The sequence below is a fragment of the Nanorana parkeri genome, unplaced genomic scaffold, assembly GCF_000935625.1.
Source record: "Nanorana parkeri isolate BGI_ZX_2015 unplaced genomic scaffold, ASM93562v1 scaffold684, whole genome shotgun sequence".
Taxonomy (NCBI): domain Eukaryota; kingdom Metazoa; phylum Chordata; class Amphibia; order Anura; family Dicroglossidae; genus Nanorana; species Nanorana parkeri.
In genome coordinates this window covers 746,629-773,788 of record NW_017306952.1, presented here as the reverse complement: position 1 = coordinate 773,788, position 27,160 = coordinate 746,629, and the positions used below count along the sequence as shown (strand labels likewise).

Sequence of the window (27,160 nt, the reverse complement as noted above, 5' to 3'; positions counted from 1 at the left end):
TACTGGTGATAGCGGCCACACCCCCAGTAACCACACCCATTTATCAACCATATTTTTGCTAAAATATAAGAGTCGGGGTCACGTCGGGTAAATAGACACCAAACATGACATGCTTTAAAATTGCGCGCACCCGCAAAATCGCAAAAATTTACCATGCCCAAAATTGACCATAGGTGACGCTTTAAAAGCTTTTACCGCTCATCAGTTTAGTGTTATCAGTGATTGATAGCCCTACAATTATTGCTCTCATTCCTACAGCCTCATTCTCACTATATGTACCTCGCAAACCTAGATACCACTGTCTGACTAGAGCTTAAAGTAGAACAATGAGGTGAGTGGTTTTCACTCAACCTCATAGTTCGAGCCGACGTGACAATGAAACTGTCAGACGTCGGCTCAATAGATTGGGAAATGAGCGAACACATATCGTTGCTCGCTCACTTCTTGATCCTGGTTGGCTGTGGTGGTCTCTGTATACCGTCATCTCGGTATACCGCAAGCTGTAGCTCGCAGTATACTGAGCTTTGGGTCACGGGAGGATGCTAGTTTATGTCCTCCCGTGACCCTGAGGAGAACTATGGGGAAAAACACTGACCCCATAATTCTCCTTTTTAAGGAATGATTTTTTTTTTAATAATAAAAGAACAGGTTTTTTTTATTTTTTAAATTATACTGCTACTCCTATATGTTTTGTGACGGGTAAGGAATTTATATGCCGTCTTGCAAAGTTTCTAATAGGTCCATTTCAAAAAACCTCTTTAAAGTTGTATTGGGAACAGTGGAGTAAATTTATATTTAACCCATTAACCCATTTTTTTTTTTTTTTTCTATTACAGGACATGGCAAAACATCAAGAGATGCCGCTTCAGTGCGGGCAACACACCCTATCCCAGCTGCCTGCGGGATATACTATTTTGAGGTGAAAATTATAAGTAAAGGAAGAGATGGGTATGTATTTTTTTAAACTTTATTTTAATGGTGCCCTTCTAATAACTCTATTAAGACAAAAATGGTATAGTATTTTTAAGCAGGGTATTCACTGTTATTTTCACTTAAAGGATACGTGGCCAAGTAAATTAGATTAAACTTTTTTCTGAGTTCCTGATTGGAATAATTGTCTTTTTGTATTTTGTCAAGAGGACAGGAAGTGAGGGCAGATCTCTTTGCAGTTCTTATTATTACTATTATTATTATGCCGCATTTATATAGCACCAATAGTTTGCACAGCACTTTACAGGGGAGACAGTACAATTACAGTACAATGCCATACAAAAGGGGGGCAAGTGGTGCAGAAGATAACTGTGTGGGATGAGCTGATTGATGGAGTAGATGTACAGTTTTTAAGAGGAGGGGGAATATGCTTCTCTGAAGAGGTGAGTTTTCAGGCATCACCTAAAGGCAGACAGTTTAGAAGATAGCAGGATAGGTTGTGGTAGAGAGATCCAGAGGATGGGAGAGGTTCTGGAGAATCCTGGAGGAGGTGATGAGGGGTCTTGGGAAGAGATGGCAGTTTGGGTCATATCTTGACATCAGGTTTGAGATGTAGCTGGGGGCAGAGTTGTGGATGGCTTTGTATATTGTTAGTATTTGAACTTTGTGTTGCTCTATTGAAAGCCAGTGGAGGGGTGGTGGCCACTGAACGCTTGGTGAGGTGGATGAGTCTGGCAGCAGCATTCATGAAAAACTGAAGGGGGGGGGATAGCCAGTGTAGTGGTAGGCCAGCGAGAAGGGAGTTGCGGTAGTCGAGGCAAGAGATGACGAGAGAGTGAATTAGTAGCTTTGTGGTGTCGTTTGTTAGAAGGGACAAAGTTGTGTGTGCTTACAGAGGTACCCAACTTATAAAGAAAAGGTTCTGGGGTTTGGAGGAGTGTCCTAGCAAGAGCCCCTGCTGAACTGATGTTGTCTTATATTACGGAGCAGTGGAACGTTGTGGTTTGCCTTCAGAAACCTACTGGTATCCACAGTGACATGCAGGCACCATAAAACTCAAGCAAAAATAGTTTTTTTTTATAGTTGACTCAAAGCTGAGAAAATCTTTAAAAGCTGCAAAACTGTTTCTTGGCTTTGTTAAAATAGCTGATTATTTGGAAGTTGCACTTCCAACTTCCATCAGTTTACCATCAGTGACTGGGCCTCTGAAAGTCGAAAATGTATACATATATACAGGGCTTGAAAAATTTGATGGTGTCTCACCAGTCAGTCAAAAATTTCACCAGTCAGCGTGACCGGACTATAGCCTTGCAATTAATGTTAAAAAAATTTGGGGACAGATAGAGCTTTATTCTTACCCATATTTTAGTAAAACATAAAAGTCGGGGTCACATCGCGACCAAACATGTCAAGCCTTAAAATTGCACGCGCCCGCAAAATCGCAAAAAAGGCCCATAGGCGACGATTAAAACGCTTTTACTGTTCATCAGTTTAGTGTTCTCAGTGATTAAAGTAGAACTATGTGGTTAGAGCTTTTCCCCATAGTTCTCCTTAGGCCCCGTTCACATTGAGCAGTTCGCAAATCGCGCAAATGCTTGCATTGAGCAAGCTTGAATCGAGGATAAATCCGTTCCAAAAAGGGTCCTGCTGTAGCGACCCGCGACAGCAGGACCCTTTGCCCCATTGAGAAGCATTGGAGAGCGATATCGCGCGGTAAATTGCCGCGATATCGCAGGATTTACCGCGCGATAAATCGCTCAATGTGAACGGGGCCTTAGGGTAACGGGAGGACACAAACTAGCGTCCTCCCGTCACCCTAAGCTCAGTATAACGCAAGCTACAGCTCGCGGTATACTGAGAGCTGAAGCGGATCCCGACAATTATGTCTGGATCCGCCCAGCTGCGTGAGTGACAGCTGGCCCTGCCTATCTAGAGGCAGAGCCAGCTGTACCCGCCCCCTCCCCCGTCCGTTCCGCCAGGCAGCACTGGAGGATCGGAGGAGGGAATCCCAGTCCCTCCCCTGTCGCAGCTCTGTGCTGTGACAGGATCGAGAAGTGAGTGAGCGCCGGTATGTGTTCGCTCACCTCCCGATCTACTGAGCCGAACTGTGACAGTCTCATTGCCACAGGTCGGCTAGAACTATGAGGTTAGTGAAAAGCACTCACCTCATAGTTCTCCTTTAGGCTGGGTCCCACTTAGGTGATCGAAATATGCGCGTATGACGTGGGTTTTCGGGCCACGTGTTTTTACCCCGATTTGCGGTCCACGAAACGCGCATCAAACGCGCGTTTACAAGGGCTATCCGGCTGTATCCTAATGGATACGTGCAGAAATACGCCCCAAAGAAGCTCCTGTACTTCTTTGGCCGTAGGGCGTTTTTCCCATGCCCATAGTAAATAATAGGATTTCACTTGCTGGGCGTTTTACAGCGCGTCAATCAGCGCTGTAAAACGCCCAGGTGTGAACCCGGCCTTAATGGCTCTAAAATGATTGCTCTCACTCCGACGTTTGCGGCGATATGTAACGTGCGGCACAATAGCGCAATCGTCTTCACACGTAGACGCACCCGACGCATATCTGTGGGGGGCGGGGACTTGTTTATGCTTTCTTTTTTTGTGTGATTCTTTAATTTTTGTATTACTATTTTTTATTTTTTTTACACACAACTTTATTGCTATTACATGGGGGGCTAAGAAGCCTCCTATGGGATAGCCAATTTACATGACAGGTCCTCTTTATGGAGACATCAGGGGTCTCGAAGACCGCTAATGTCACCTAGGGACCCCCAGAGAAGCTGATGGAGCAGAGATCGGCTTCATCAGCTTCTGTAGCTGGAGAGTGACACTGAATGCAGGAAGTGATGTAATATACTTCCTGCATTCGGGGACTGAGAGGAGATCAAAGGGAGTTTGTATACTGAACTCCCTTTTAATCTCCTGTCACAGAGTCGTGCCGCCACAGCGGATCTCGGGACCGGCAACGGCAGTGACGGCTGCTGATACAAGCGATCGAGCGTCTATAGAGATCGCTTGACTGTAAAGCTCCCGGCCGGCCGTGTAATTACAACGGCCGGCCGGGAAGCTGCTCGTCGGGCTCCACAGGCATCGGGCAGACTTCTTCCTGATTGGCCGGGAAGCCGACTCAATGCTCCCTCGTCACTTGGTGATGCAAGTGACGAAGCCAATCAGGAAGGCAGGCGGCTTGTAATGACTTGCTGCCCGGCTTTCTGACTGGTCGGCAAACTGGCCAATCAGGAAACCAGGCAGCGAGTCATTACCCGCCCCCCCGACTTTGGCCAGAAAGCCATTTCCATGCTTCCTCGTCACCTGGTATCAAGAGAGCATGGAGATGACTTAGTGGATAATCAGGAAACCGAGCGACAAGTCATTACACCCATCTCCCTCCCCCGCCTTCCCTAATGGGACTTCCGGTATCGGTATTCGGAATCGACGGGTACCGGAAAAAAAAATATTGGTACTCGATACTGAAAAAACGGTGTCCTGCATTCCTAATATTTCGTTTTGACTTTTAAAAGGCAGTATGATGCACATTAATTACATACAATTTTCGTGGTAAAACAATAGGCCGACGTGAGGTTTGGGAGTCTAGTATGGGCATGGACTATTTTGGGGTATATGTGACAACTTACAAAATGTAAAAACATCTGTCTCTATTCTTACATTAAATAACATTTTGTATAGCTTTCTATAACATTTTTACACTGCATCTATGTTGTGGAGGCACATCCTTCTGTACCTGTCTCAAAGCATCAAAATGGGGCATAGCTTAGTAGTGCTGATTGGTTATGACCTAGAAATATAAAAACCCGACATTCAAGTTTTAGGTCATCCTCTTAAGGGAGGTATATTCTTTTACATGTTTTCTAGTGCCAAAATGCATTTAAATGTTTGTTGTTCACATTTTGGAATGTGTCACTGGGGCTTTAAATGCAATTATACACCCAAAATGATTAATTGCCCAGCCCAAATTTTACAGTTGTGATGCATAAAGTTTAAATAAAAGGTGCACCTTTTATAAGAACACTGTAATGGGTCTAGCCTGTGTATCCTGGTTGCCATAGATCAGAGAGACCTCATTTAGGCCACAGTTTTAGAACAGCACTATGGATTAAATCCCTGGCTCACAAGACCCAGTGTTTTTCTTTTTGTTTTTTTGTTTTCAATTTGATTACCTTTTTTTCAGGTACCTTGTGTCTATCTCAAAATAAAAGGGCATTTTCTAAATAATGAAAGTAATTCTGTATAATAGGAGAATAGTGCTTTCTATTTCCGGTCAGCACCACCAGAGGGTTATTGCACACATTCAGCCTTATACCCCAGAGTGCATGCTCCTGTTTTCTGTTAGCAGTAATGGAGGATTCTTGCAAAATGAACCGGAAAACGTTTAATATGGCAAAGAGTCCCTTGTTGGAAAGTGATAGGCTGTCCAAGAGTCACACATGATAAAATCTGATAATGTAACACTGAGATGTAAAGCTCAACCATATCCAAACTGTCCATTCCAAGAGCTGAAAGTAAAACCAGTGCTGGATAGTGCCAACAGGGAACCAAACACTCCGTAGCACACTTCAGGGAGCTGTCATTTGACCTCTGGCCTTCTGCCTGTACCAGGGACACCATGTGCACCTTAGGATATACTTTACTTATTCTTTTTGCCCGCCCCCCCCCCCCTGCCCAGATCCCACCCTCCCCTCCACAGATGCAAACTTACCAAGAACCGTTGTACCGTGGCCTTTTGTGCCTGTTTACATCCTGCGACGAGGAGACAAAGGGAGATGACCCCCCATAGACTTCTAAGAGGCTCTACTGCGCAGGCCCAGTCAGGAGATTGAGAAGTTTGGAGTGGGATGTAAGCAAACACAGGAGGATACGGTGTCCGGATCTCAGTAAGTGTGCATCTGTTGGAGGGGGTGGATAAGTGCACTTCCTTTGCACTTATTCTTTATGAGCATCCCCCAAACCTCATATGAGGCAGGGAAGGGGAGTTTGGAACATTCATCTGTGTGGGTGTTGTAAATTATAGTGGTAAAAGGGTTCAATATAATATTTAATCATTTCATATTTATCTATTTAAAAAGGATTATGTATACTTGTAATTGTAATCTTATTTCCTACACAAAGTAAACACATCATACACATAAACACTATATACACTCATGCACAATTTTTAGGCAAGTTGTATTTTTGAGGATTCATTTCATTATTGAACAACTACCGTGTTCAGTCAATCCAAAATGTTAATAAACCTCAATATTTAAGAACGTGAAAGTAAGGTTTTGGCTTTCTTAGGAGAATTTCTATGTGTGCACAATTATTGGGCAACTATTAGTGTGCAGAATTATTATGCAACTGAATGGAAAATTTTAAATTTTCCCATCTCACTTGTTTATTTTTAACTGTTAAAGTGAGAAGAATAAACAACTCAATTTATAAATAAACATTTCTGATATTTTCCAAAACAAAATTGGTGACCAATATGGCCCCCATTCTTTTCAATAACAGTCATCAGCCTTCCATCCATGGAGTCTGTCAGCTTCTTCATCTGTTAACAATCAACTTTTGTGCAGCAGCAACCACAGCCTCCCAGACACTGTTCAGAGAGGTGTACTGTTTTCCTTCACCGTAAAGCTCCTGTTTAAGATGGGCCCACAAGTTTTCAATAGGGTTTAGGTCAGGTGAGGAAGGGGGCATGTCATTATTCTTTCATCTTTTAAGGTCTTTACTGGCTAGCCACGCAGTGGAGTACTTGGATGCATGCGATGGAGCATTGTCCTGCATACATATCATGGTCAGACTGTTTCCTGTACCACTGCTTGTAGAAAGTGTCTTCTAAAAACTGGCAGTAGGTTTGGGAGTTGATTTTGAGTCCATGTTCAACCCGAAAAGGTCCAACTAGCTCATCTTTATTAATACCAGCCCACCAGTAACCACACCTCCACCTTGCTGGCGTCTGAGTCGAAGTGGAGCTCTGTGCCCGTTACTGATCCAGCCACGGGCCCATCCATCTGGTCTGTCAAGAGTCACTCTCATCTCATCAGTCCATAAAACCTTTGAAAAATCTGTCTTCAGATATTCTTGGCCTAGTCTTGACGTTTCAACTTATGTGTCTTGTTCAGTGGTGGTCAAGTTTCAGCCCTCCTTACCTTGGCCATGCCTCTGAGCACTGGACACCTTGTATTTCTGGGCACTCCAGGTAGGTTGCAGTTCTGCAATATGACAGCACTGGAGGATAATGGCTTCCTGGTAGCTTCACATTTGATTCTTTTCAAATCTTTGGCAGTTAATTTGCATCTTTCTTTCTCTACACGTTTCTTGCGACCCTGTTGACTATTTGCAACAAAATGTTTGAGGGTTCTGTGATATCTTGGCAATTTCAAGAGTGCTGCATCCCTCTGAAAGACTTTTTACAATTTTTGACTTTTCAGAGTCAGTTAAATCTCTTTCTTGGCCCATTTTGCCCGAGGAAAAGAAGCTGCCTAATTATTATGCACACCTTGATATAGGGTTTTGGTCTCCTAAGGTCACACCCTCCCTCATAACACAAATACACATCACCTGATATGCTTAAATCCAATCAGCCTTCAAGTTTATACAGCTTGGAGTTAGGACAATATGCATAAAAATGGTGATTTGGTCAAAATACTCACTTGCCTAATAATTGTGCAGACACTGTAAACTTACAGTGTAAATTAAGCAAAAAGTGCACGAAAGGTGGATATTTACTGGTATAACAACAATCCTAAAAACATTTCTGATCCAAGTCTACTGGGTAGGTGCTTATCATGTAGCTGTCCTTTCCTATCTTTGTCCTTCTTTTTTATTGCTCATTAACCTACTGCACGCTATTGGTATCTATCCCCTGTTCTGCAATGTCTTCATTCTGACCTTGGCTACTTGCTCAACAGAGAATAGCATGTAAGCAATGATCAGGTGGGCAGTGGCAAGGACACATGGACAGTAGATGCTAGCTGCTTAGTTGTCCATTGTCTCTGAATTCTTTGGAGTCCTAAGAATAGAGTGAATTGGCCATTTAAGAAATATGAGGTTTGTCAGTGCTGGCCTCCTTCTGAAAATGCTAGTTGTCTGGGTGTGTCTGGCTTCAACACGTTACAGACCCACAATAAACAAGCAGCAAATGAAGATTGGAGACATCAGAATCCTTATCTCTGTACTTTTTCCAGGTCAGCGAGGCCAATAGTGTTAAAGAGACAGCATAATATCCAGGCAGCTAGAATTAACAGATGGTAGGCTACAAATTTCTCCCATTACAGGTTTCTAAAGGTGACCATACACTGTACGATTCTCGTACGAGAATCGCGGGAAATCCCGCAATCGTACGAGAATCGTACAGTGTATGGAAGGCGTGCGACCGTTTCTACTGTACGGTCGCACGTCTTCAGTCGAACAAGCAGGCTTGAAAACCCGCCGAGAATGCTTGTTCGACAACTGCCGAACGGGCCGGTGTGCGCACGCGCACACTGCCCGTTTGCAGTGATCGGAAGCACGCCTCTCAGCGTGGCGGGCTTTCGATGATCACAAGTACGATCTGCCCGTCCAAGATGGGCAGATTGTACGGGCTTTCAATGAGCTTACGACCATCGCAAGACCAAGGTCTTGCGATGGTCGTAAGGTGTATGGGCACCTTTAGGCTTCTTTTCACTATAGTGTCACTTATTTGACATTCTATTTGCCCTTACAACAAAAAAAATATGTAGTAAAGTGTATATAGTTAACTACCCAGTTATTGACAATGCCACGCATGAAGGGTGTGTAGTGTATGTAGGATGGGCACACTGATAGTCAAATAGGATTATAATGTCTTTGGGATGTTGACTTTGTGCAGTATTTACATGATGTTGACTATGTTTGATCAGTGACATACAGTGGAGACCTTTTATTTTTCTATGTGGATAGGGGCTATAGCAAGTGCAATTTTACTTGGGCATAATTCAAGTGTGGCCCCCAGTACTTCGATACGGCTGCTCAATAGCTGCATGGCCTTGTGTGTTGAGGTGCATTGCATCAAGTTCCACAACCCATTTAAAATAAATGGGTTATACTGTGCCTCAGTGCCCAAACATTTCTTGCAGCGTAGTGTAATGCCCACTAAAGAGAAAGCGGGGAAAATATGCCCCTATCATTAGTGGCAGTGGCCGGAATAGTAACTACCAGCGTTGGTGTCAGTGGCAGTGAAATCCCTCAGCATTTGCACCAGTGGCAACCATAACCCCCACATTGGTGTTAGTGGCAGCAATTATAACCCGAAACATCGGTGTCAGAGATCACAATAATAAACCACACATTGATGTCAGTGACTGTAGTAAATCCTGACATTGATGTCAGGGGCAGTGTTGTTAACCCCCTCATGCACTGGTGCTCTGTTACAGTGCTATTTAACCCCCTCCCCCCACATTGCTATTCAGTGGCAGTGGAATTGAACCTCTGAGCAGAGGGGCTACTTGCCTAATCACACAATCCCTCACCGCTCTCTCTCTCCCACCAACAAGGCCAGGACTTGTACTGTTATGGGGAGATCACTCCAGGGGTGTGGAATTCCTATCGCCCAACACCTGGGACATGCAGTTTCGGGTGCCGTCCGAGTAGTTTTTTTTGTACATTTAGCCCTGCTTCGGACAAGCAGAGCTAAATGTACAGTGGGGAGCCGTCGCTCGTTTTTATACAAGTGATCTGATCAGATCACTTGCATGAATTGAGCAGCGGAGATCTTGTCCACCCGTGTGATCACTGAGACTGGAGCGCTGTAATCACTCATCAGTCTCAGCTGTCAGGAACTGCACAGAACATCTGTTCTGTGTTGGAGGGCAGGTTCCATAAAGAAAACCTGTCACCTCCAAATTATCACATAGGGGCTTGTATGTGATAGGAATGAAATTAAGTATAGAAAAAAAAAGTAAAAAATAAATTTAAAAAAGTAAAAAATAAAAGAAATTAAGACCAACCCTGCTGCCCCCGCCATCTGCATGCAAATAAACGCTTGCGTAGGACATTGTGTGTGTGCGTGTTGAGTGCTGCCGCCATTCCACCGTGTGCCGTTTTGTGGTAGCCAGGCAGCAGAACTCTTGGGGCGGGCTTGCGATGATCGAGAGTGCGATCTGCCTGTCCAAGATGGGCAGATCGTACGTTTTTTTAATCGCTTTACAACCATCGCAAGACTAAGGTCTTGCGATGGTTGTACAGTGTATGGCCACCTTTACACACACACAATGTGCAAAAGGTAAGTTCAATTTCCAGGTAACATGGGAAAATGGAGTTACCTGATGAAATCTGGCCCCGTCTCTCACAAACACCCCCCCCTAGGAAGCCAGGCGGCATGTCATTACCCGCTGCTCGGCTTCCTGATTACCCATGAAGGCGGATCCATGCCAGAGAAAGCACCAGTATCGGTATTCTATATTGGCGAGTACCGAAAGCAAAATTTCGGTACTCAATACCGAAAAAACGGTTTTGGTGCATACCTAGTTTTGAATAAAACTATTTTTTTGTATTGGGACAAGTAGATTGGGACCCTGCTTCAGCCCTTGGACAAATACCGTTAGTTTTTAAAAAAAAATTTAATTTCCACACCCCTTCACTCTGCTTGGTACAGTCTTTATTTAAGTGCTAGGTGCTGGAACGCAGGGAGCGTTTCAGTGTCTCCTGCTGCTTCACCCAACAGGTGGCAGACACAGCCTAGCTGATGGCTAGTTGCATGTTGGACACCAGAGGTGTAAGGCATCATGTGTACACGCAGCCAAAAACCTAGACTTCTACCCGTAAACAAGGATTTAGGATTGTGATAATCTCAAGGCCAATATCTTACTCCTAGAAGTAGACACTGACCCTAAATAATGCAGGAACAAACATGGAGCCAGCCTCCTTGGGGGCTGGAGATAATAACGATTTGAGAGAAAGATTAAGCATGGTCAGGACAGGTACTGTGATCACATTAAAAGGTGATAAATATCTGCAGTTATGTCATGCTCACACATATTTAAGTGCATTTTTTGCTTTGTCTAGCGTGAAGGCTTTGCTATGTGAAGGCCCTTAGCCTTCACATAGCATGAAAAAATGCATGATGCTTGATCCACCTCAGTTTGAGCACTCAACATCAATGGATATGTACTTTTAATATATTTTATTTTTTCTAGGATCATTTCTATTTCACCTCACACATTTTAAACCACATCGGTATCTTTGAATGTACCCACTTTATGCATCTTATTCAGCATACACTGATATTACAGCTTAGGTTAACAAGAAATATTCTGATGGCTAATGTTTTGTCCTGTCATGTATATAGTGTTTAAGTAGCCATATGTATTAATTCCAAAAAGTAAGACCTGGGCTTTGCTAATGCAGAAAAAACATGTGTGCGTTTCAGAGTAAACCGTTGTTTGCTTCATTTAGGGCCCATTTACATCTTGGCAGTCAATCACATTGTGTATGTATGTCCTTGGCAGTGACAGCAGACTGTAAGCTTTAAGGCCTGGTTCACACCTGGGCGTTTTACAGCGCGTTCCTACGCGCTGTAAAACACTCAACATGTTAAAAACCAATGATTGCCTATGGGCATGGTTCCCACCTGGGCGTTTTACAGCATGTAGGAACGCGCTGAAAAACACCCTACGCCCAAAGAAGTACAGGAGCTTATTTGGGGCGTATTTGCAGCGCCTATCCATTAGGATACAGCCGGATAGCCCTTGTGGTAAAACGCACAGCAAACGCGCATATTCGGTACGCCCAGGTGTGAACCCAGCCTTACAGGTCAGGGCCTACGTATGTCTGTGAAGGAAGGGGATGATTGGACATTAGTCTACAGGAAACCTACCAACACTGACTAGTATCTACTTTTGGACTCCTACCGCTAACTGTAGCACAAACTGGGGGTTATAAAACTCTGACAGGCTGAGATGGTAACGACAAATGCAGTCTAAAGGCAAAGAGCACAGACATCTCAGGAGTGCTTTAAAAGTTTGTGGCCACCATTTAATTCTCCAGGATCTTGGCTTTCAGAAAATAATATATAATGTTTGGGGGTTGAAGTAATTTTCAGGCCTAAAATGTGAATTATAACGTGTGCAAAAAAATGAAAAAGAAAAAGGCTTTGGTCATGAAGGGGTTAATTGTTGTGATATTTTATGCCATCATGAAACTTTATGACCTGTGATATATGCTTTTAATTTTAAAGTTATTGCATACTTTGTCATTGAGTTTATTTTACATGAGGTTCAGGAAAACCGCTTGTGACTAAGCTATTTTTGTTTCTGGATCTGTGTAGCCATTTTGTGCAATAAAAAATATACAGACCTGTTAAATGACAATGTTATGTGACAAAAGAAACTATATAACTCTTTTTTTTTTGTCTCCAGATATATGGGCATTGGGCTGTCCACACAGGGCGTAAATCTGAATAGATTGCCAGGTACGTTCAGCAGATTGCTTTATTAGTGTGATATTCCAGTTTAGGACTTGTTGCACTATAACTTGTCATGTTTAGGAGCTAGAGCATGAATGATGTTTTTAAAATATTAATGTGAGCTTCAGAGAACCTGGTACTAAATTACAATTTGTTCTGCATAAGTGGGCATGATGCAGTATATGAATGAAAGTTTAATGCATATCACAAAAGTGTGTTTTGGTAACTTTATTTTACTGAAAAAAAGGAAGGAAATGCACAACAAGAGAAACGAAAGAAAAGAAGGGGAGTACATTGTGTTAGAAATACACAAGTGTTTGGCATAATATGATAGGCACTTTCAAACTAGCTACCACTCATTTTTCACACCCCATCTAAGGTGAGGCATGTTGTTTCTAGACTCGTCTCCCTTTTGAGTTCTGTAACGTCCGTTCAAGCTGCAGCTATAAGACCTTCAAACATCTCACAGCTGATCCCTTTCCTGCTTGTTAATGGGTTGAACATTTGTCACGCTGCTACCTGGGTCGGCTGTATTAACGAACTAGCTTCAGCTGTTAACCATTGACTGCTGGAAAAAAAAAAATGCTGCAAATGCTTTCAATGAGTTTACGACCATCGCAAGACAAAGGTCTTGCGATGGTCGTAAGGTGTATGGGCACCTTAAGAACGCTTTTAAAAATAGAAGTGTTTAATAGTTTAGTTTATTTTTATCAATTAAAATGGAAAATGAACAAAAGAGAAATTTAAATCAATATTTGGTGTGACCATCCTTTGCCTTTTAAAACAGCATCAATTCTTCTAGGTGCACTTGCACACAGTTTTTGAAGGAACTCTGCAGGTAGATTGTTCCAAACATCTTGGAGAACCAACCACAGATCTTCTGTGGATGTAGGCTGCCTCACATCCTTCTGTCTCCATGTAATCCCAGACAGACTCCATGATGCTGAGATCAGGGCTCAGTGGGGACCAAACCATAACTTCTACATTGTGTGTTTGGGGTCCTTGTCCTGCTGCAGAATAAATTTTGGGGCCAAGCACACGCCTCCCTCATGTTATGGCATGATGGATAAGCATCTGCTTGTATTTCTCAGCATCAAGGACACTGTTGATCCTGACCAAATCTCCAACTCCATTGGCAGAAATGCAGCCCCAGACTTGCAAGGAACCTCCACCATGCTTCACTGTTGCCTGCATACACTCATTATTGTACCGTTTCCAGCCCTTTGGTGAACAAACTGCTTCCTCCTACAACCAAATTTGTTAGACTGTGACTCATCAGTCCAGAGCACCTGCTGAATCTCTGGGCACCAGTAAGCAATTAAATGAACATTTCAATAAATAACACATTCCTTCTGAAATCTATGCCTCAAAGAATAATTACAATTTCCGTTTAGCGCCCCTTTCATATTTATCCCCTATTCAGTTTAAAAAATGCATTACCAGACTTCACACGCAGACTTTTTGCTGTATATGTTGTAGCGTACCACTAGCTGGATAGCGTTTACAGCCCCCATTGTGCTGGCAAACTGTTACTAGGGCAAATGTTGTGTTCTTCTATAGAGTTAAACGGACTACCTGGGCACAAGTAGATAGCTGGCTCATTCCACTCTGTAGAAGAGAGCCTTGGATATTCTATAGTGAACCCTGATATCTGGCATTATGAAGGATCATGAAGCATCAGGGCTGCCTCAGAGGGTTGTTTCTCAACAGCCTCCAGAGATGAGCCGCACAGAGACCAGCCATAGATCTGATGCCTATGTGACTCTGTTTTAAGTGATCATCTCCGTATCTACACTCCTCATCTGTAATTTGGAAAATTATTTGCTGCTCTTCTTTTTATCTTTCTGTCTCAATAACCAAAAGGTTGGGATAAGCATTCTTATGGATATCATGGAGATGACGGACATTCATTCTGTTCCTCTGGAACTGGTCAGCCATATGGCCCAACATTCACAACAGGCGATGTCATTGGATGCTGCGTGAATCTAATAGACAATACATGTTTCTACACTAAAAATGGACACAGCCTAGGTAATGTATTCAAATCAATTTGTTTTATCTATTTTCTGTAAAAAAAACAAAAAACCTTTGAATTGCGAACCATTAAAGAGGAACTGATCTGTGCTCCAAAAAACCTGGAATGGAGGAGAGAATTAGTTGCCAGTATTGCTTGTGGTCTCCCTGCAGCTGATCTGTCCCCATGATTGACTTACAATGCCTTGTTCTGCACTGTTTCTATATGGAGGTGGCTAGCTTGGTAGAGGCAGGGCTTTGTTTCTTCAGGTCAGAGCCTCCAGCAAGGAAAACAATGAGCAGCACAGCATTGACATCAGCAAATCTCACTCTAAATTTCCTAACCCTAGCAGTCAGGGGCAGCAGTGCCCTAACCTCACACTGTGAATATACAGTGTACAAACGAGTCCCTACACACCAGCACATACCTGGAAGCACATACCTGGAAGTGCACTGCTGTTTTTTCAGGAGAAATTCCAGACAAAAAGTAGGCATTACAATTAATACATTTTCCTTATAACATTGCAATTCTTAATTTTGAGTTCAGTTCCACTTTAATGTAAACCTGTGCTTTCCTAATCCAGGACAGAGTGACGGGTATTCTTGAAGGGGACATAAAGCCACACATTTAATGATCTGCCAGTTACTTTCAAGGCATGCCAACTGTCAAGGTGGCTAGTGTGCTTATTTCAGCTCCCCTCTGAACTTTTAAGCCTCAGCATGGTGTCCTAGTTGACCACACGTGCAGCACCATGGCAACTGCAATCCAAATACAGGCTAAGATGGCACCTTTCTTGGCTGTAAGGGATAGGAGGTTTCAATTTCACTTTAACCGCTGCCTTCCGCAGCTGCACTTTCTCACTTTTGGTTGCATAGCAAATAGAAATATGTGATACTTCTGGGTATGGGGGGGGTGCATGTGACTCGCACACCTTCCTTTCATGTGACAGCGCTGATGCTTGGTGATTGGCCACTCAGACACTCAGTGTTGTCAAATGAATTTGAGGACCGTTTGGAGCCCTGTGTAAGCAATATATTGGAGCTTACATGGTGCTTCTTAACTTTCTACTGGTAGTTAAAAGGAGTGGTAGGGATTAAAAGAGGTATGTGCAGCTGGGAGAGCAAAAAATAAGTGAACCTTTTTATGTTACGAGCCCCCCACCCCCCTTTATTTATTTTAACTATCTTACATGTGAGATCCCTCTCATTTTGTAGCGATTGAAAGCTACAAACTAGTGTCTGAAACTAGTACAATCATCCATTCAGTTATAAATGTAAATGTGCTGTACTATTGGAGTGTGTAGGAGAGATCCGGAATCTAAATAATCCTGGATGAATGGATAGATTTTTTTTTTTTTCTGTGCACATATACATAGTATATACAGGGAGGAAAATAATTATTTGATCTCCTGCAGATTTTGTAAATTTGCCCACTTACAAAGAAATACAAGGTCTATCATTTTTATCATAGGTCTATTTTAAATGCTAGAGACAGAATATCAACCAAAAATCCAGAAAAAAAACACATGATACAAATTAGATAAATTGAGGAGAGGAACATGTTAAAGGAAGCTGTCCTTGAAATGAGCAGCTATATTTGCGGGTACAAATGAGTTCGTAATGAAGCAGGTCTTTTATTTGTTCTGCCAGCTATGCAGTTGTACATTCTTAAAATGACACTAACACTGTGTGTATTCATTATAATCCTTCAGCCCTGAGGTTTGCACACTGCTCATTGGCTGAATTAGAGGGTGTTTCTAAGAGGGTGGTTTTATTCAAGTCACTGAAGATGTTCTTTAAGAACTACTTGGGAGGATACAAATTATTTGGCTGGCAAAACAAATCTATATATACATATTGCTGATGGCACTTCAATGTTCTTACTCTAAATATTTCTTCTTGTAGTTTATTATAAAAATGTCACTCGCCAAGGTAAAGGTAACATTTATTTTTGTCTTCTTTAAACAGGTATCGCCTTTACAGACCTCCCGGTGAGTGGCTTTTTAGAATTCAAATGTGTATTTCTTTTTCTCTCCGTTGAATCAAAGTGCCCCAGGTAATCATACTGTCTACATTGCCTAAGAGCCACCAATAAGATTAACTCATAACTTGGGAAATGGCAATAAGAATCTGAAATATCGGGCTATGAATAAATAGAGATCTCATTAATGACCCTTATACAAAAAGTTGGCCCCATGTTATGTGGTTGTAGAGTTTTTCTTGGATCTACCAACAACTATGTATTACAAGGGACTGCCTGATTGAACAAAAATTAAATGGTTTGTTTTGGGAAGCCCTCAAAATTACAAAGATTTGGTAAATAGTATGGTGGCCATACATGGAGAGATTATACTGTATATACAATTGTCATTTCGATTCACCAGCAGGGAGAGAAGTTCCTTTCAGACAGTTGATTAACCACCAACGCAGTAATAAAATTGTAAGATACAAACAGTCCATATAACAAGATCGGAAATAACAGTTTAATAACGATCGACTTTCTCGTATCCTTTGTAACAATCATTTAAATAAACAGAATCGCATGAAAAGATCGTTTGAGGTGCCATACACATAACGATCATATCTTTTTACTAACTTTTATGCTATTGGATTTTCTGCCCAGACTGATCGTAATTTTAATATAATCAATGGGGTTTGATCTAAATAGATTGATGACACGGTGTATGGATTTTCTTTAATTGATAGATTTGATTGTAAGGTCTGATTATGTAAAGAATGGTTACATGTATGACCACCATACGTGATGCAACAATCAGACTGTAAGATGTATGGCCAGTTTTAGGCACAATGTTGGGCTACAACATTAATGGTTCCTGAGGGCTTGTTCACACCAAGCGTGGAGCAGGTGCAGAGCAGTTGCAGACCGGATCAAAACTGCGTCCAATGTATTCCTATGGTATTTTTAGCTCCAGTTCACATTGCAGCGTTCCGTTCCAAAGCAGGTCCAGAGCAAGTAAAAAAGGGCTTGCTGCAGTTTTTTTACCTGCTTTGGAACTGGAACACATCAAAAACGCATGTAAACGCGTCACAAACGCAACGCAATTCAATGCAAAAAACTAACCATAAAGAAAAAAAACTCTATGGTCATCTGTGATGACCTAATCTTCCTTGGTCACTTCCTGTCTGTGTAAAAAGGTGACCTTGTGATCTGTAGACCAAAGGAACAATGATGGATAAGTATTGTGACCCTGAGAAATTCATTAGTATGGTGGAAGAGTGCCCTGAGCTGTATGACAGCAGACACTTTCAATACAAAAACAATAGGAAGAAGGCTGATCAGTGGAGTTCTATAGCAGGAAGAGTTCTCCCTGGATATGAGGATATGTCCTCTACTGATAGGAGAGCTGTGGTGTGTACTTCAATGTGAATGGCACTTTGGCGTAGCAGTATAATAACCACCAGGAGCATGCCTGCATCCAATGGATCCATGTTGCAACCCCCCCAAAAAAACGCTCTGAAAAGCATCAAAAACGCGTCTAAAGACTAGGGTGCGTGTGCAGAAACGCGAGCAGATCTGCTCTGCATTTGGTGTGAACAAGGCCTTAAAAGCAATGTTAGAATGTCCTCTATTTATTAGTAGTATAGTTTTATTAGAATTTCTGTTGGCAGGCATGTATTTCATATTTCTCCCTTGCCATGACTTTGTTCAGCTCTGCCTCCTAATTTATACGGACAGTGCTTTTGACAGCAACCAGTGCAGCAGTTTATCATCATGAGACTATTGTGTGCACCTGTGAATGCAGGTTAATACAGGCCTGCCAATGATTGACATTTTTGTACACTTCATCCATTTGTAAAACAGGGGTAGCCAAACTTCGGCCCTCTGGACCACTTCCCACCACACACACTCCTCCAGATAGCTCAGAGACCTCTCTTCTGTCATGAGTATTAAGTGTCCTCTATGGGAACAAGAGCTTTATCAATCGATCACTAAAACTGCATCTTGAACATTCTCATAATATTAATATAATATTTAAACGCATTCAAATATAACGTAAAATGTAGCAATTTTGTTCACTCCTTGAGCATACATATAAACTCCCACTTCCTTCTGTACCGACTAGATCAGCATGGGACATCGATCTTAATAAATGATTTCCAGTTATAATCCAGTTAAAACACATCGACCAAGTTTAGTCCTGACGAAGCCAAGCAGATCAATGGGCGAAGCGCATTGATGTAGAACGCTAGAGGTTTCAATCCACTGACTACCAGGATCCTTCACACGCTATCAGGAGTGTGTGTGCGGTGGGAAGTGGTCTGGACTTTCTGTGGTGTGATGTGTTGTTTTATATGACAATGTTGTCATAATTTTAACAGGTGATGGTAAAGTGTTCTGTTTTTTGATTACCAATATAGAATACATTATTTTTTTTATATCTTTAACTCCGCATTTGACCCTTATTTGTAACCTCTGTGGCCTGAAAATGTATTTTTACCAGGAATTGTTTTTCTTTAGAGTTTAATGGTTACGGGTCAACATCGTATTAGATGAGATGGAATGGAGGAATATTCCCAAGAAGGGATTGACAGTATTTTATTTATTATTGTTTGTAGTTTGGCTAGCGCTGGTATAGAAGATCAGTTAGGTGACGCTTTTAGCATGGTCTGCTGGCGGTCAAGGGTTGTTGCTAACTTTCTTCAAATAGTTCCTGTTATAGAATTATCTACACAGTTTTGTAAGGGGATGCGTCACATATGAAATATTTCTAGAAGCAGTTGATGTGGTTTGAGTTTAAGGCTCTGTCCGATGATGAACATTACAACACACCCTTGTAAATTTCCTAGTATATGCAGAAGACATGCCTTAAAATTGGCCGGACTCTCAGTTGAGTCAGGTCATCAATTTCTTGGAAAGCTGATAACCCTGAAAATATCGTAAATGAAGCATTAGAATCTCTCCAAACTGATTGATGAATAGCATATTCATTTGTTATTATTATTGTAATTATTACAGGTATATAGATAGATATTTTTGTCAGTGAGATATCCGCTGATTTCAAGTTCTGATTGCTACATAAATATTTTCCTTAATTCTAAGTTTAACAACTAAAATCTAACTTTATTCTGTATATATAAAATGATGCCATATTTGCAGACTGTGTACCTTCTCAGCTTGAAATTTCTAATCACAGTAGCAAGGCAGTAGTAGTGTAAAGATAAATGTTAAGACATGCGACCGTCCAAGTAAATATTTATAGAGCTTTGCTATTATAAGATCAGGTTGAAGTTTGGCTGAACTTACTCTTCCCTTTTTAGCTGTGTCATTCTTTTATAACTACTGCAACCTAATAACTGATGTTTCTTTTTTAAAGCCGAACCTGTACCCAACTGTCGGTCTTCAAACACCAGGCGAAGTAGTTGACGCAAACTTTGGCCAGAGTCCTTTTGTGTTTGATATCGAAGACTATATTCGGGAGTGGAGAGCCAAAATTCAGGCACAGATTGAAAGGTTCCCAGTTGGTGGGGACTGGCAGTCTGTAATTCAGAAGTAAGTGCTTTTGTGTTACAAGTTCAGCCTTTAGGCGCTAGCTGCAATGGTAATCCTCTGCTGACCAGATTTATAAGCACCTGCAAAACAAATGATTGTTACCGTACACCAAAGCATCTTCATTTTACACAAATGGACCATCACAGAGGCACAGAGTTCACTCACATTTACCACAATTCAATACACTGTGGCTGCTTCAGGAAAAAAAAACAGGTTGAGTAAAATTGGATTTGTTGCCCATCAAAGCCAAGCAGATCTGAGTTATTTTCCCAGTTCAGCTCACAACATGAAACCAAACATCTGATAAATTGTTTAATAATCTTCAATTTTAATATGAATTGAGCAGAGAAATTATTCAATGATCCACTGCATTTTCTTCATATGTGTTTAAATGTTAATATGATTGAAAACTATTCTGATGGTTTACACGGCTACAGCTTCTTCTTTACATATATATGCCTAGGAATATTTTATGATTTTGTGTGCTTGGAACTGTGCTAAAGTTGGCATGTATCCATACTTGGCTAGTGAGACATCATTAATTTAGTCCTGCAGTTAGGCGAACGATTACACGTTTATTGTACTAATTTATAACTACATTCAGTAATGACTTAATGGAGAATAGTGCCTGGGTAGCTATAGATTTGTTAAAACAACAACCAACAACTGTGCGGCATACTCTTTTCACGCAATGCTGTAATCCATTCAGAAGCCACAATGCAAAGTGTTCTCAGTTGTGATTTATAAGGTCAGTTGCTATTTTGTAGCTAGGTCAACACATAAAAGCTTTAGCTTGCTTAATGAAAGGTGTACCATGATTAATTGACTTGACCCATGTCACTGGTTGATAGAAAATATTCAGCGCTGTTGAATGCAGACAGATAGCTGACTTGTGACAAAGGAGCTAATCAAAGGTGAACTGATGTTTTTTCATAATATCATATCACTGTTTTAAAGCTCCCTAACACCTCTTTCTTTTATTTTAGGATGGTGTCTTCATATCTTGTGCATCATGGCTATTGCTCTACAGCAGAAGCCTTTGCCAAGTCCACAGACCAGACTGTTCAGGAAGAGCTGGCCTCCATCAAGAATCGGCAAAGTAAAGCATTTTTGATTATTGTTTGATCATAGCACTTGTATCCCCACACTGTCTTTCTTCGAACATCCAACAATAGTATCAAGGTTCTGTTCAGACATGTGGTCAGCTGTAGCTTTCATTATTGTTTATTCTCAAGGCACAGGACAGTGTTATAATGTTAATGCGTTCATAAGGTTACCAATAGTCATTTCATGACTATTGTTTTCCATTTTAGTTTGTCTCCACTGCATTTTTTACCAAAGGTTCCTAACCACTGTCTCTCAGATACGATATTGGATATGGTGGCTTTCAGCAGCAGTGTGTTTATCCAACTGAAAATCTAGCTACTGCACTATATACTTCCCACATAGATAAGCCAAATTATGACAATGTATATCTCTCCTACTTTTTACCCTGCAGGGAGTCTTGAGGATTTTTAGGCATCAGGTAACCCTTCCTAAAAAATAATCATATTTATAGCTCGCTAAACTAGTATAGCCAGTGGGGGTGGTTGGTGGGAAAAATGCCCCCCTTACTGACTGTTTAAAAAGAACATTGGTGTCAGTGGTTACTTACCTGAGAGAGTACACTGGTCCCACACCACTAGTTTCTGCCAAGTGACATTGGCCCCGGAACTATGCAGGCATTGTCGGGCAGGATTTTCATCTACTAGGAGCCACTTTTTGGAATAACTTCCCATCAGACTATGACTTGGATACAATTTTGACCACTCCTTCATGCATAATTTCCAGTAGCAAGGTGTTTGTCGGTTTCCATGAATGAACTGCCTGTTTCAAATCCCTCCACAACAGTTTTATGGTAATTCAGGTAATTCAAATTAGAGCTTTTAATAAGCCAGTTCATAACCCTCTGCCTCTGATTTTAAGACATTCCCTGGTGGAATTGCTAGTGTGTTGAAAGCATTTCCAGCTCCACCTTATCTTTTGGACAGCTAGCCTTACATTCACATCAAGCACACTTTGATATGTTGCAGAATTCATAATTGACTCAGTGCCTGCAAACTACCCTAGCCCTAATACAGCAAAGCAAGCCCGAAACATAACATTTATACCACCATGCTGCACATATGGTTTAAGGTTCTTCTCCTGTAATTCTGTCTTCAATTTGTGCCAAACATGTCTACTGTTACTGTGGCCAAACAATGCCATCTTTGATTCATTAGTCCACAGCACATTTTTCTAGGGCTGCAACCACCTAATCGAATAATCGATAATGACAATAGTTGTCAACAATTCTCATTATCGATTTGTTGGTCTGGATCCCCTAGTTCTCTCTTCCCTCCTGGGAGCCGGTGTTTAATCGGCTCTGTGTGCCCTTTGATCCCCGCTGCTCCCACACAGACACAGATCCCTGCAGCCTGTGGCCTGCAGTGAGGAGAGCTCCCCCAAACCTCAAACACCCCCCTCCCTTCCTCGCCACCGCTCTGTAGCTCTCTCCTCCCCACTGGGAGCCCACTGGATGTTGCGGTTTGTGTCCGAACCCAGCTGTTCTCCCCCACCTGTATCGGCAGAGGTAGCAGGGATCAGAAGGGAGCGCACCGCCATGCCATAACCAGATTGACAGTGTACAGACAATTCAGTTGGATGTATTCAATGGTTCCATCATGTATCGTCATTAGGGCCAGTTTGGCGCAACAAGCAGACAAGCCTATCTCATTTTTACAACTTTATTTGCTTGCCATTGAGAACGCTGTAGATCTTTGTGTTTGGTAATTGATAATTGACATCATCTTGGGTTTTTTTATTTTTTTCATAATGGTGTGAAAGTGGAGGGTAATGCTGGTAGATGCTTGTGGTTTTACGAGTGTTTAACACTTTAATGCATTGTAAAGGCTGTCCGTTAAAGCCGGCCATATACCTTGCAATTTGAATGTACAATCTCTATTTAGTCTCCTTTTTAGATATACCAAAATAATGTAGTAGCAGCTCCATCTGAACACTCAATTTGATCTAGTCAGGTGGGCCCTTGTACTGCATTACTGTTGGTAGATCTAACAGCTTTAGTTCGATCAAATTGACCGATGTATGACTAGTTTAAAGGCCTACTGTTGTGCTGTGTGATTCCATGATGTTTGACTGTTACAGTAGCGGTGCTAGTTGATAATGTTGAAGAGTTAAGTGTGATTGGATTCATTTTTTTTATTCAGTACCCTAATGTCATTGGGACCTGAAACTCCTCTACAGAATTACCTCCTTATTGTGGCTATATGCAAACAGCGCAGCTTTATAGTAATACTGGGCAACTGCATGGTACACAGGTTGTTACTAATTATCGGGAACATGGAAAACCATCCCAATGCTTGTCTTCCTACTAATCGACTGTATAGTTTCTCTCCAAGATAATAGGTGCAAAGCTTCAAAATTCTTATTTCATAGAGTAGTATTATACTAATGAGTAAGCATTGATTTTATTTGCCTTTCAGGGATCCAGAAATTGGTACTAGCAGGAAGAATGGGTGAAGCTATTGAAACCACACAACAGTTATACCCCAACCTACTAGAAAGAAATCCTAATCTGTTCTTCACCCTAAAGTGAGTATCCAGTCCTTTTATATTTATGATCTATTACTGAAAAGCTGTCAGCTACATTTGTCTGAAATTCATGTACAGTATACATTGTGCATTTCAGTTTACTTCTGAAATAGGGGAATTCCTTTTGATAAAACTGTAATCTACACTGCCTGGCCAATAAAAAAAATCACCACCTGGATTTTGGACAGTGTTATGATCTGGGGTTGCTTCAATTGGTCCGGTCTTGGTTCAGCAACTTTATGCCAGCCCAAAAAATGAGGTCAGCTGCCTACCTGAATATACTGAATGACCAGGTTTTTCAATGAATAGATTCTCTCTTCCCTGATGGCACGAAATATATTCCAAGACGACAATGCCAGGATTCATCAGGCTCAAATTGTGACAGAGTGGTTCAGAGAGCATGAGCCATTTTCACTAATGGAATGACCACCACAGAATCCAGACCTTAACCCCATTGAGAATTCTTGGGATGTGCTGGAGAAGACTTTACACGGTGGTCCGGCTCTCCAATCATCACTACAAGATCTTAGTGAAAAATGTTTGCAACTCTGGAATTAAATGTTGTGACATTGCATAACTTTATTGAACCATTGCCATGGCGAATGAGTGCCATAATCAAAGCTAAATGTGGTTCAATGTAATATTAGTGTGTGTGACTTTTTCTTTAACACTAAACTGTGTTTTTTTATTGTACAGAGTGAGGCAATTCATAGAAATGGTGAACGGGACTGACAGTGAAGTGAGATGTCTGGGAGGTCGCAGCCCCAAATCACAGGACAGTTACTCAGGTAGGCCTTTGTAGATAATCATTTGATGTAACTGCACATTAAATGATAACCGTGTTCAGCGATTTGCTTCCCTGATTTACAGAATAGTTTCTGGAATAAAACTATGTAACATTTTCATCATGTGCAGTATTTTTAGTTGTTTGCATTACCAATTTAGCAGTTTGACATGCACTGTGAAGATCACCATGTCCAAGACTTAGTGACAGAGTGGACAGGCTTATTCCTAATCTGCCATTAATCAATATTTGCATGGGGCAAGCAACTTCTGCAACAGTAACATCTGGCCCTTTCTTCAGTAAACCCCTAGGTATTGCAAACACAGTGTAACTAAACTCTGTGTCTGAAAGAAGCCAGGTCCAGGTGTCTGCACATGCCTTTAGCATTAAAGCTGAACTGGCTGATACAAACAACTACCATTTAGAACAGCTGTAAATTCCTTAAAATGAGTTAAATGTATTTTCAAATGCAGCTAGTATAAATGTGAACCTGCCAGGTTTTAGAAGGTGGACGAGCAGCACTGGGAGCCAGTCAGGCTCTACTTTACCGCAGGGTGCTTTCTGTTTATCCTTGGGAGCTTTCTGACTGGAGAAAAAAGAGCAGAGTGAACGGAATAGTGACCTAATCACTGTGCTGATATTCCCTTTATTCGCACAGCGGTCTAGAGGTGGGTTGATGAGGAACCTTGTATTGCCTTACTACAATGAGGTCAGAGATCTGACTATATTGTCTGGCAGGCCTGTCTGGATAGCAGGATTGCCTAAATAAACTTACACATCTTTGGCAATTAAGACCGTTCACATATGTGTGCTTTTAACACATAAGTCTAGCTGTCTGCCTGGAATTCTCCTTTAATACTGCTGCACCCAGCAGCCCCCTGAACCTTAGTTTAAATACTGCCATGCAGCACATTGCATTATTTATTGCGTGTCTAGGTTCTGATTTCCACTGAATTTATGGCAGCAGTGATGTGAGCTGTACTGGATCTGAAGGTGGAAGTAATGGTGGATGCCAAGCAGGCGTTGTTTGGATCACATTCTTTCTGTAAAATGTAAAAGCGTACATTTTAATTCTGTACACTATTTTTCTACACTGTATAAATTCTCATTTATATATTTTTCTAATTTCGATAACTGTTCACCTTTACAAATGTGGATGTAATATTTATGTATAACCAACCTCCTAACACTTATGTATTTGAGGGTTTTCTTACAGCAAATGTCTCTCCTTTCCTCTCCTTAGGATCAGACAGCAACTGCAGTAATGGTGTTATATCCAACAAAGCTCACCAGTCCCACAGTCGTAGTAAACACCAGCCTTCCAGCCTTAATGTAACAGAACTTAACAGTATAAACATGACAATGTCACAGCAAATCAACAGCTATCCTAGGTAAGGAGCCCCCGCTGCGAATGAATGGTCTGCTTGATAACTAAAATTTTCTGACGACTGTCAGATTGAGTTTGTGCTGCTCCTGCAAAGCAGCCTGTTGTGTGACTCACTGCGCGCTGCAGCATTCCTGCTGATTTACCAGAATATAAGCTTGCAAGGGAGACACTTCATTCATGCTTCTGTGCAGTCTCAGGAATACATTTTATAGAAGATTGCATGGTGTAGAGCACTGTGGAATATAAAAGACAGACTGGCAAAGACTGGCTTGGCTTCACCTGCAGTGCAGTACTGTGTTAAGCTAACTTCATGTCAATTAGCCCCTCCCCTTCCATTTATACAGGGCCTTTAGCATGGCCAAAACATTTTTTTTTTACAAGCTGATTTTTCTGCAGCTTGTATTTTATGAATAAATGTTTAGCACATATAAATTAAAGAAAAATGTAAAATTGTTTTATAGTTGCTTTTAAACACACAACATGAGTTATAGTATCATAATTACCTAACACGCTTTTTTAAATTTTGCTAGCCCCCCCAGGCTATAGCCTTCGTGACTCTTCTATAAGCCTGGGTTTGATGGTAATGTAGCCTTGTACTCTGTATTCTTTATGAGCTGAAATACTGTCACTCTGCCTGTCTATCCTAGCTACTGCAAATTAGAATTGCAACATGATTCAGAACAAAACCATATAATGTTATATATGAAAATAAGCATGATTGGAGCAAAGTAAACAAAATGAGTGATGTTTCCTTAATTCAGGAAACCTGATATCTTAACTGGTAAGCATTAAAGTGGACCTTTACCCATATCTTTAAAATAACCACAAACATACCTTTTAGAAATGTTTAGTAATGACAATCTACAAACACAAACTTCTAGATAATTGCCGGCTTTGTATTCTTTGTATACCTTTTATTTCTCTTTTCTTCCCCAGTCTTCTGACAGTGGCCATGTTTACTAAGGGCAGGTTACTAGCTCTCCCATTACTTTCTGGATTTCTGGCACATGTGACTAGACATGTGACTAGGACATGTGACCATGCACATCACTCAGGGGAGGAAAATGCCTTTCCCTGAGATCTTGTGAAATTACAGATGAGATTTCCCAGCAATGCTCTGCTGATAAGGCAATCCCAGTGTGCATTGCTTTGGCAAACAGAAGTAATTTGCACTTTCAAACCAGGAAGTGAATGCTCTGCAAGTGTAAGTATTTCACAATCACAGCATTTTACACCTGACATGTCTATGTTCTCATTAATCATCCTACATAGAGGGATGCATTGGTAGAATTCGATTTTTTAGTGTAAAGGTCCGCTTTAAAGCGCTTGCAGCCTGCTCCTGGGATAGAATAGGCTAAACGCAAGACGTGTTCAATGCTCAGTTAATTTGTTGTGCACATGTTGAATTCTGGCAGCCATGATGCCTCAGAATGGGAACACTTATTCCTGGATTGCTTTTAAAATTTAG

The 27,160-nt window shown here is 41.4% G+C and overlaps 1 protein-coding gene across 2 annotated transcripts in view; it reads left to right on the top strand.

Annotated features, from left to right (window-relative positions):
- Positions 1 to 831: 831 nt before the first annotated feature.
- The window catches only part of RANBP9 (RAN binding protein 9), a 36,692-nt gene continuing 10,363 nt past the window's right edge, over positions 832 to 27,160 (top strand). Inside the window, exons 1-9 of one of the 2 annotated variants that reach the window (XM_018563675.1) lie at positions 832 to 948; positions 12,320 to 12,372; positions 14,230 to 14,397; positions 16,348 to 16,370; positions 19,716 to 19,891; positions 20,878 to 20,990; positions 23,413 to 23,521; positions 24,218 to 24,309; positions 25,549 to 25,696. In XM_018563675.1, the coding sequence (XP_018419177.1) occupies positions 12,324 to 12,372; positions 14,230 to 14,397; positions 16,348 to 16,370; positions 19,716 to 19,891; positions 20,878 to 20,990; positions 23,413 to 23,521; positions 24,218 to 24,309; positions 25,549 to 25,696 (878 nt within the window). In that variant the 5' untranslated portion in view covers positions 832 to 948; positions 12,320 to 12,323. The remainder of the gene's footprint in view (positions 949 to 12,319; positions 12,373 to 14,229; positions 14,398 to 16,347; positions 16,371 to 19,715; positions 19,892 to 20,877; positions 20,991 to 23,412; positions 23,522 to 24,217; positions 24,310 to 25,548; positions 25,697 to 27,160) is intronic. The other variant, XM_018563674.1, reaches the window with a different exon arrangement.